At 44.7% G+C, this 11,523-nt stretch overlaps 1 protein-coding gene across 4 annotated transcripts; it reads right to left on the bottom strand.

The window, feature by feature from the left end:
* Positions 1-950: 950 nt before the first annotated feature.
* LOC115110567 (TLC domain-containing protein 4-B-like) lies at positions 951-11,086 on the bottom strand. 4 transcript variants are annotated; one of them, XM_029636331.2, is made up of 3 exons: positions 10,734-11,086; positions 8,805-8,957; positions 951-2,278 (listed from the first exon to the last, which is right to left on the bottom strand). In XM_029636331.2, the coding sequence occupies exons 2-3, from the start codon at positions 8,948-8,950 to the stop codon at positions 2,185-2,187; spliced, it is 240 nt and encodes a 79-aa protein (XP_029492191.2). In that variant the 5' UTR covers positions 8,951-8,957; positions 10,734-11,086; the 3' UTR covers positions 951-2,184. The 4 variants fall into 4 exon arrangements, with proteins under 4 accessions (XP_029492191.2, XP_029492194.2, XP_029492192.2 ...); XM_029636334.2 differs by lacking the exon at positions 10,734-11,086 and adding an exon at positions 10,317-10,711; XM_029636332.2 differs by lacking the exon at positions 10,734-11,086 and adding an exon at positions 9,879-10,288.
* Positions 11,087-11,523: the final 437 nt, after the last annotated feature.

Here is an 11,523-nt window from a genome sequence, read left to right as displayed (position 1 = left end):
CACCCATAAGCCTAATAATCTATTCAACCATATAGAGAATGAAAGCCATTCGTGAATAAACTTGTGAAACTGTTGTGCTAAGATAAACTTCAGACAGATCAACAGGAGGTCAGGATGAGACTGTCCAAAGATTCTCAGATTCCACTACTGATCCAGGTATGGCAGGGCAGCAGGTAGCCTAGTGGTTAGAGGAAGCAGCTAAAAACCGGACGGTTGCCAGTTTGAATCCTGGCCTGCCGGGAAAACGTTAGAAGTGAGCTGGAATCGGAGGGTTGCTGTAATAAACCTAGATTCCATTGTCTGCCAAGCAGTCCGGGTGAGCGAGGCACTTAACCCCCCCAGCAACAGCTCCCCGGGCGCCCAGTGTGGTAGTCCCCTGCACCTCTCCAAAACCTCTATATTTATGTGTATGTATGAGTCTTTTGGAGGTGTTGGGTTAAAAAGTGGAAGTGACAGTTCAGTTGGACCTTGTGTGTATTTGACCAATAAAGGGATCTTAATGTTACAGTAAACCACACCTGGGGTTACATCACTGAACTCTATTGTTTTAAACCAATTGAGTCTGTATTCTGCGCTCACTGGTTACATCGTACTTTTTTTGTTTTTTGTTGTTGAATTTTATCCCCAATTTCGTGGTATCCAATTGTTAGTAGCTACTATCATCGCTACAACTCCCGTACGGGCTCGGGAGAGACGAAGGTCGAAAGTCATGCGTCCTCCAATACACAACCCAACCAAGCCGCACTGCTTCTTAAAACACAGCGCGCATCCAACCCGGAAGCCAGCCGCACCAATGTGTCGGGGGAAACACCGTGCACCTGGCAACCTTGGTTAGCGCGCACTGCGCCTGGCCCGCCACAGGAGTCGCTGGTGCGCGATGAGACAGGATATCCCTACCGGCAAAACCCTCCTAACCCGACGGACGCTAGGCCAATTGTGCGTGGCCCACGGACCTCCCGGTCGCGGCCGGTTACGACAGAGCCTGGGCACGAACCCAGAGTCTCTGGTGGCACAGCTGGCGCTGCAGTACAGCGCCCTTAACCACTGCGCCACCCAGGAGGCCTACATGTTACCTTTAAAGCTCAGATAAACCAATCAAGCGATGTGAAGGAGGTGGATTTGGAAAAGGCTTTGGATTGAATGGATTATGACAACAAAACCCAGGCAGAACTGCCAGAGTGACGTTGCAAGAAGCTGAATCTGTCACAATGCAGGTTTTGTGGGCGGTTAGTTCTGTGAAGCCCAGCACAATGCCAGTCTGTGGCATGTCTAAATGATGCTGTAATGCAATCAGATTGTCTGAGGATTTAATGCTTACGCCATTCAGTGTTGCAATAAGAGGAACTAGCTACTGCGCTAGCAAAATAACATGGCTACCAGTCTAAATAGAGGAAAAGTAAGAAACTAAAAGAGATGGGCAGGAAAGCAAATACATGAGAGACAAAAGGTAAGTACCAATACTACACAGACAAAGACCAAAACAAAGGAAAAAAACAAGACAACATGGCTTGGGCTGGGAGGGTACAACAATTACACAAACTCTATGAGAGTAAAGGAACAACAAAGAAGGAAAAAGAGAGTAGTCTAAATGTGAGACATGTGGACACAGAGCAGATGAAGGGGGGTGGCAGGACTCCTCCCCATTGGCCCTTCACTTCCCCTTTTCTCCGCTACATCAGCGACAGACAGACAATGAGAGCGAGGGAAGTGCTGTATTGATCAGACAGCCAGAGACGCAGGGTGCTGCTGGGGGTCAGGGGGACTCAGGGGAGACAGTTACCAGAAGGGGGGGGTTAAGACTGGGCTGATGTTGTTTGCTATGAAAAGGAGCCTTGTTGGCAGAGGAAGAGAGGAAGAGAACCAGAAGGAGAGAAACACGAGTAGAAGACAGAAAGAGGAGAGCGAAGAGAGTAGAAGACAGAAACAGAAGGGAGAGGGAGGGAGAGGGGGAAATTACCATTCCTCTCTTTCAGGATACAATGATGTAATCACAGTCAGCAGTAGGAGAGAGAACATAGAAAAGACAATGAAAGGACAAATCCACTGAATCTACACCTCTGTAGACTCCACCGAGATTTCTCTCTGACAGTGGGGAATGGCAGCATCATCCTTCCCACCCTCTTGGGGTAGGCTAGTAGCCATGGCTGCTAGAGTGACAGAAAGCAGACAGTAATGCAGTTCATCTTACCAGACGGGGTCTGCGTTGACAGCATCATCAAAACACAGGATGTAGAGACAGAAGAGGCCCACGATCAGAGCATGGACAGTGGACACCAATCTGGGCAAGCACACAGAAACAGGGACAGTTAGCGCCATGGCAGAGAATGATGCAAGACTAGCACCACGGCAGCAGTAATACTAATAAACAGTTCAAGTAACATAACAATAACATCCTTTATAGCACTGAGAACACAATGAAGAAACATTCTCCATGCATCGCGCCGACAGAAACAAACATCTTTCTGGTAAGAAGAGGGGCGGGGGCGTATGATTTATGGTTAACATGACGTGGTGTGGCCAAAACAACATACAGGAACTCAAGTCCTTCTGTTCACCTGATTTAGAATGCCTCACAATCAAATGTAGACCGCATTATCTACCAAGGTAATTCTCTTCGATTATAATCACAGCCGTATATATTCCCCCCCAAGCAGACACATCGATGGCTCTGAACGAACTTTATTTGACTCTTTGCAAACTGGAATCCACATATTCGGAGGCTGCATTCATTGTAGCTGGGGATTTTAACAAGGCTAATCTGAAAACAAGACTCCCTAAATTTTATCAGCATATCGATTGCGCAACCAGGGCTAGAAAAACCTTGGATCATTGCTATTCCAACTTCATGACGCATATAAGGCCCTGCCCCACCCTCCTTCGGAAAAGCTGACCACGACTCCATTTTTTTGTTGATTCCTGCCTACAGACAGAAACTAAAACAAGAAGCTCCGCGCTGAGGTCTGTTCAACGCTGGTGACCAATCTGATTCCACACTCCAAGACCGCTTCCATCACGTGGACTGGGATATGTTCCCGTATTGCGTCAGATAACAACATTGGACGAATACGCTGATTCGATGTGCGAGTTCATTAGAACGTGCGTAGAAGATGTCGTTCCCATAGCAAACGATTAAAACATTCCCAACCAGAAACCGTGGATTGATGGCAGCATAGCGTGAAAACTGAAAGCGCGAACCAATGCTTTTAATCAGGCAAGTTGACTGGAAACATGACCGAATACAAACAGTGTAACTATTCCCTCCGCAAGGCAATCAAACAAGCTAAGCGTCAGTATAGAGACAAAGTAGAATCTCAATTCAACGGCTCAGACACAAGAGGTATGTGGCAGGGTCTACAGTCAATCACGGATTACAAAAAGAAAACCAGCACCGTCACGGACCAGGATGTCTTGCTCCCAGGCAGACTAAATAACTTTTTGCCCGCTTTGAGGACAATACAGTGCCACTGACACTGCCCGCAACTAAAACATGCGGACTCTTCACTGCAGCCGACGTGAGGAAAACATTTAAACGTGTCAACCCTCGCAAGGCTGCAGGCCCAGACGGCATCCCCAGCCGCGCCCTCAGAGCATGCGCAGACCAGCTGGCTGGTGTGTTTACGGACATATTCAATCAATCCCTATCCCAGTCTGTTGTTCCCACATGCTTCAAGAAGGCCACCATTGTTCCTGTTCCCAAGAAAGCTAAGGTAACTGAGCTAAACGACTACCGCCCCGTAGCACTCACTTCCGTCATCATGAAGTGCTTTGAGAGACTAGTCAAGGACCATATCACCTCCACCCTACCTGACACCCTAGACCCACTCCAATTTGCTTACCGCCCAAATAGGTCCACAGACGATGCAATCTCAACCACACTGCACACTGCCCTAACCCATCTGGACAAGAGGAATACCTATGTGAGAATGCTGTTCATCGACTACAGCTCGGAATTTAACACCATAGTGCCCTCCAAGCTCGTCATCAAGCTCGAGACCCTGGGTCTCGAACCCGCCCTGTGCAACTGGGTACTGGACTTCCTGACGGGCCGCCCCCAGGTGGTGAGGGTAGGATAACAACATCTCCACCCCGCTGATCCCCAACACTGGGGCCCCACAAGGGTGCGTTCTGAGCCCTCTCCTGTACTCCCTGTTCACCCACGACTGCGTGGCCACGCACGCCTCCAACTCAATCATCAAGTTTGCGGACGACACAACTGTGGTAGGCTTGATTACCAACAACGACGAGACTGCCTACAGGGAGGAGGTGAGGGCCCTCGGAGTGTGGTGTCAGGAAAATAACCTCACACTCAACGTCAACAAAACTAAGGAGATGATTGTGGACTTCAGGAAACAGCAGAGGGAACACCCCCCTATCCACATCGATGGAACAGTAGTGGAGAGGGTAGTAAGTTTTAAGTTCCTCGCGTACACATCACAGACAAACTGAATTGGTCCACCCACACAGACAGCATCGTGAAGAAGGCGCAGCAGCGCCTCTTCAACCTCAGGAGGCTGAAGAAATTTGGCTTGTCACCAAAAGCACTCACAAACTTCTACAGATGCACAATCGAGCATCCTGTCGGGCTGTATCACCGCCTGGTACGGCAACTGCTCCGCCCACAACCGTAAGGCTCTCCAGAGGGTAGTGAGGTCTGCACAACGCATCACCGGGGGCAAACTACCTGCCCTCCAGGACACCTACACCACCCGATGTCACAGGAAGGCCATAAAGATCATCAAGGACAACAACCACCCGAGCCACTGCCTGTTCACCCCGATATCCTCCAGAAGGCGAGGTCAGTACAGGTGCATCAAAGCTGGGGCCGAGAGACTGAAACAGCTTCTATCTCAAGGCCATCAGACTGTTAAACAGCCACCACTAACATTGAGTGGCTGCTGCCAACACACTGACTCAACTCCAGCCACTTTAATAATGGGAATTGATGGGAATTGATGTAAAATATATCACTAGCCACTTTAAACAATGCTACCTAATATAATGTTTACATACCCAACATTATTCATCTCATATGTATACGTATATACTGTACTCTATATCATCTACTGCATCCTTATGTAATACATGTATCACTAGCCACTTTAACTATGCCACTTTGTTTACATTCTCATCTCATATGTATATACTGCACTCAATACCATCTACTGTACCTTGCCTATGCCGCTTTGTACCATCACTCATTCATATATCTTTATGTACATATTCTTTATCCCCTTACACTTGTGTCTATAAGGTAGTAGTTTTGGAATTGTTAGCTAGATTACTTGTTGGTTATTACTGCATTGTCGGAACTAGAAGCACAAGCATTTCGCTACACTCGCACTAACATCTGCTAACCATGTGTATGTGACAAATAAAATTTGATTTGATTCATTTGGGCCGTGTGGAACCTTGGCAATCAAACTAATTTGAAGGAGAATCGTGTGTGTGTGTGTGTGTGTGTAAAACTACTCAGGTCTCGTTGACCTCTGGGACTCTTTATCTGGGCTAGTGAAGAGAACTCCAGTGCTACCACGCCTCTTATCGCCCCTCACCAGCACACACAGCCCCCAGACCCTGAGCACACCAGCTGTCCCAAAGGCCTAGCAATGCTGGCTCCACAAACCAGCCACTGTACAATGAACATTGTTATTTTTAGTGTCACCATTATAACATGACTATCTGAGAGCATAACTGCCATGACCAAGGAGGAGAGTGGAATTTGAGACAGTCTCTTATGAAGCAGAAGGGGCAAGAGCATTTACTCTCCCTCTAGCTCCTCCCTCCATCTAGCCCCTCCCTCCATCTAGCTAGTTCCTTAGCCTACGCCTCAGGGTTACATCTCTGCTGTGCATCTTTCTGTAGATATTCTCTGTGTACCTTTACAAGCAAAGCATGAATAAATAATAACACACTGACACACTGGGAGCCGTTATGCAATGAAGGGTAACTTTGTATCAAACTTCAACCACTATCAGTGCGTCACCTTTGGCTTGTTATGCCATGGTACACACATCCTGTAGCAGTGTTTAGTGTGCATGACCCCTGTGTGAACTGAGGCTCAGGACTCCCCCCAACAGGTGAATTGCGATCAACTGGTGGATCTCCAAGGCATTCCTAGTCGATCGACAAACCTTTCTGTAAAAAAACAAAACAACGATAAAGCCTTGTGTTCCTATTTTATTTGTCTCGGGCTGTTGGTGGTAGGTGCAACCGATTCAGCTGCCCTGTGTGCCAAGTATCTGAACTGTTGCCATTTTGAACCATTTCATGTGTCTGAAGGTACAAACTCTGCCTTCCCGGCGGGGCTGGAGAGCAAATCAAGTGCACTATAGGTCTACCGCTGGCCAATCGGGTGGCTCAGATTACTGTATTGGCAGTAACGTAGCAGGCATAAAAGAAAGCTACAGCAAAATTGATACTGTGCGATTTCAAGTGACTAGAGAGACTGTCAACAAATATGTCAAAGAACTGCTGTTTTATGAGTGAGATCACATTAAAGTTCTCCCTCAGCACTGTCAACACTTTGATAAGCCATAAAACACATGTTCTTCCCATTTCCACTCAGCGCTACAACAAGCACTGCAGCAGTAATGAATGAGTAGGAAAGTGTATCTATAGGCTTGCATTGCTGTTATTATTAGCGTCTTGGGTCTTTTAATAGTTCACTTTCTCTGTTCATAGGAGTAACAACATGAATATGTGCATGAGGCAAAAATAACGGTGCAACTCGAGTTGCCATCAGCTGGAAGACGGTGTCTCTTTTTGGTCAGTGTCAGTGGAGGAAAGGGAGAGCGGAGGGATGTTGACAGGCGGAACCTCAGTCTGCTATTCTCTCCCTCCGCTGAGACTGACCATTAGATGCAGGCACCATCTGCCCAGTAAAATAAAAGACAAATTATTTAAATGTATTCTCAATCAGCTGTGCCTCAGAAGTAATGCAACAATGGATCTATTACCGGTGTGATCATATAGCCTTCCTCAAATTTTGAAGTATAATTAAAAGAAATGGCCCAACAACAACGCATTGGGCAATTCAAGCAAAACCAATATGAGGTGATTGTGTATAAATAATGACATAAAGAGCCATTGTGTTGAACACTGTGCGATTTTAACAGTGAAAATCGCAGAATGGTGAACTTACTAAATGACTGAGAGGTTGACTGTGTGATATAAGGTTGCTTCTTGTGTAAATATTTTCTGTCTAGATTTTAAGATTTGTATAGCTTACTGCACAAACCTCATTGCTACAGTACTGTTTTTAATTGGTCAATGTTGCATTGGCGTACGTTTTTTTTGTAATGAAAAAAAAAAGAAGCAGAACGGTAATTCTCGGCTTGCATTTTGACTCAGAAGGTGATCTATATATAATAATAACAATTACAACAATACTGGATGAACACTTATTTTAACTTAATACATCAATAAATCAATTTAGTCTCAAATAAATAATGAAACCTATTCAATTTGGTTTAAATAATGCAAAAACAAAGTGTTGGAGAAGAAAGTAAAAGTGCAATATGTGCCATGTAAAAAAGCTCATGTTTAAATTCCTTGCTCAGAACATATGAAAGCTGGTGGTTCCTTTTAACATGCGTCTTCAATATTCCCAGGTAAGAAGTTTTAGGTTGAAGTTATTATAGGACTATTTCTCTCTATACCATTTGTATTTCATATACCTTCGTCTATTGGATGTTCTCATGGGTACTTTAGTATTGCCAGCCTAATCTCAGGAGTTGATAGGCTTGAAGTCATAAACAGCGCAATGCTTGAAGCACTGCTGGCAAATGCAGGACAGTGCTGTTTGAATGAATGCTTACGAGCCTGCTGCTGCCTACCTCTGCTCAGTCAGACTGCTCTATAAAATCATAGACTTAATTATAATATTATAACACACAGAAATACAAGCCGTAGGTCATTAATATAGTCAAATTCGGAAACTATCACTTTCAGTGAAATACGGAACCATTCTGTATTTTATCTAACGGGTTGCATCCCTAAGTCTAAATATTGCTGTTACATTGCACAACCTTCAATGGTATGTCATAATTAAGTACAATTCTGGCAAATGAATTACAATCTTTGTTAGGAAGAAATGGTCTTCACACAGCTCGCAACGAGCCAGGCAGCCCAAACTGCTGCATATACCCCGACTCTGCTTGCACAGCACGCAAGAGAAGTGACACAATTTCCCTGGTCAAAATAAATTCATCTTAGCAGGCAATATTAACTAAATATGCAGGTTTAAAAATATATACTTGTGTATTGATTTTAAGAAAGGTGTTGATGTTTATGGTTAGGTACACATTGGTGCAATGACAGTGCTTTTTTCACAAATGTGCTTGTTAAATCACCCGTTTGGCGAAGTAGGCTGTGATTCAATAATAAATTAACAGGCACCACATCGATTATATGCAACGCAGGACAAGCTAGATAAACTAGTAATATCATCAACCATGTGTAATTCACTAGTGATTATGTTAAGATGGATAGTTTTCTATAAGATAAGTTTAATGCTAGCTAGCACCTTGGCTCCTTGCTGCACTCGCATAACAGGTAGTCAGCCTGCCACGCAGTCTCCTCGTGGAGTGCAATGTAATCGGCCATAACCGGTGTCCAAAAATGCAGATGACCAATTGTTATGAAAACTTGAAATCAACCCTAATTAAAATCGGCCATTCTCTATTTCTGACCTAAGATCAGTGTGCCTGGGTTAATGTCTGATAGAAGTGTGTTACAGCAGAAACGGTACAGTACTAGTCTATAATGTGAAACCTGTTAAGAGGCCTGTTGGAAGGGTATTGTACCTGGAGTTCCACTCAGTGAGCTTGGTGGAGGGCAGGAGGCCGTAGCCAGGGGTGAAGGTTGAGGAGAACAGTGGGCTGGCCACGGAGAAGAGCAGCTGAAACCCCACGAAGCTGCCAGCCACCACAGTCAACTCTCTTGTCTCCATCACTCACCTACAGTGTACCACACCAGGAGAGGGAAGGGTGAGAGGCATGTACTGTTACTGTACAGAAGACACAATACCCCTAGACTGGCAGGGGGAATGTAGAGGGGGGAAATAGGAGGAGAAGTGGAGGATGGAAGGAAGCAAAACAGGATGGCAAAGGAGGGACAGGAGGGCAAGGGAGAGAGCCATTGAAAAGGAGATGGTTGTAAAAGAGCAGAAACGAGAGAAAATAAATCATTATTGGACAAATATTTCACACAGGGATTAAATGTGCAATTGTGGCTAAGAATTGAAAGGAAAGATGATTGTAAAAGAGCTAGAGGTTCCTGTTGGTGAATGCATCAAGAGTCAGGGAATAATTGAGACCTGTGACACCAGGTGTGTACAATTAATTATCAGGTAGAACAGAAAACCAGCAGGCTCAGAACCTCATAGGGTAAGTCAGTACCCCTGGCCTAAATGTACAGAAAATAGGACTGGACCCACAGAGCGACAGCAGGACAATGGGGAACACCCCATGTTCACTCAGTGTCTAGTGTCAAAATCAACACACATTTCCAGTACAAAGGAGCATTGGTACAGTACAGCCTAATGCCACTTTAGTCTGATACAAACACATTCACTGTTTAACATAGGCTACTACAAACCACAGTTCCATGTGCTCTGAGCATGGATGTGAGGACAGGCAATTGTGTCAAGCTGAACAACACTATCACAGGAAACCGGTAGCTTAGCTACTGCAGTGGCCCATGCAATAACGCCAGCTCTCCTTGGAATAGGTCTAACTCTGTAAGCAATCAGGAATTTGTAGTATTATCCAGATAACATTTTGACCAATAAAATAGCAGTGTTTGAGAGAAGCCTCATTGTTCCAGAGCATGCTGATCATATGCTGCATGTGCTTCAATTATTCATTAGCATTCTTCACCTGGCAAGCTGGTTCTGACTGCCTAGGAGGGGAAAGGCCTGCATACCGACAACCACCATCCACTTTGACCTTGTTCTCCTGCACTATATGCTGTTGTCAGACCTTTTGGTATATCGACCAGCACAAATAGAGGTTCAATTTCCCATGTTCCAGTGGAAATATCCCATGTTCCAGTGGAAATATAAACGTCCCCTCTCTCCTGCAATGCATATGCCATTGAGGTTTTTAGAAGACAGATTGTGCAAAAATAGTGCAGCTCATATGACGGTAAAATTACGACTGGCATTCTAGGGCAACTGACAAGTGATGAGATTTCCTTTCAATTTAATAACGTAAATCTTGGGATGCAGACAAATCCCCTCACCAACGCTTGGGTTAATGGGTACAATTACTTCCCCTGGCCTAGAGTTTAAAATAATGAGGATATTAAAACATAACTGGTAAATGGACAGCTTTTCCCGTCTGATGTAGTGCTCTTTTTTTGCGGTTGCAGAGAGCTACACCATCATGCGTAACTTGTCAGCACAGTCCCTTGTTCTCTGCGGCGCGTGACACAGCAAAAGTGTGCACGACAAGAAACGTGTACAATCCTTCGATTTTCGGAAACATTGTCGCCAGTAGTACACTTTCCAGTTTAGCCACAAGTTGACTAACCAAGCTAGCTACACGAATTGTGAGAGCACAGCTATTGACTAGAAAACAGTGCTATACTGCCACAACCAGGGTCGTATTTATTGGTCGTATTGCGGTCACTAGCTAGATGTTTATTACATACAAATTGCAGTGCATTAGCTCAATGTATCGCTGAGTTGTGAACAAAATAATAAGTGAAAGGCTAGCTAGATCAATAACTACCTGATATCAGTCGCATAGGTCTGAGTAAATTGGTATGGCTTCGGTTCAGCTGCCGTCTTCTTTCACTTTCTTAGGTAGCCAATTTAGCACGTCAGCTAGCTAGCAGTAGCCCACTAGCTAGCTCTCTAGTGTACGTCCTCGTGAAAATGGCTATACGACGAAAGCAGCGACATTCATGCATAACTATTACAGTAACTAGATCATTGCGGATTCCAGGCTAATTTCCCTGCCACAATGAGTTCCAAGTTTTGCCTAAAATATAAAGTTGGAGTTAGACGTTTTGTTTTCCAATTGACAGCTAGCATTAACCTGTGACGCAAACACGCAGATACCACCCGCCCTCTAGCTCACACCCCTCGGTTTGGCCACACCCACAATAAACAAAGGCCACATTCATTACAGCATTATATTATTCAATAACAAAGACATGGAACAGCTGATACCACTACCAATAGCATGCAAAGGCTTAGTTAGCATCGTTGCTATGATGAACCCTGCATTTGTATGATGTCCACAACTAAAACACGAAGGACTGCCGGCGGCTTGACAAGCTATTGAATAACACCCACAAATAGTTAGGTCATATTTTTACACTTGCCATAGGCCAATTAAATCAAGGCTACATTTTTTACATGAGCACATTTCCATGTGTGTATTCCATATGTGTATTTTACTTATTATAATTGGAAACTGAAAGGGTTTTACAGACAGAGCTATTAAGAATCCAATTTATTTTGAAAGGAGTGGTTATTTCTGTAATTGTATGGCTCTCTGCTGTCACCTACTGAGT

This window comes from Oncorhynchus nerka, linkage group LG21 (genome assembly GCF_034236695.1).
Source record: "Oncorhynchus nerka isolate Pitt River linkage group LG21, Oner_Uvic_2.0, whole genome shotgun sequence".
Classification (NCBI taxonomy): Eukaryota; Metazoa; Chordata; class Actinopteri; order Salmoniformes; family Salmonidae; genus Oncorhynchus; species Oncorhynchus nerka.
Note: the sequence above shows the minus strand (reverse complement) of the source record. Positions and strands in the feature narration are given on the sequence as shown.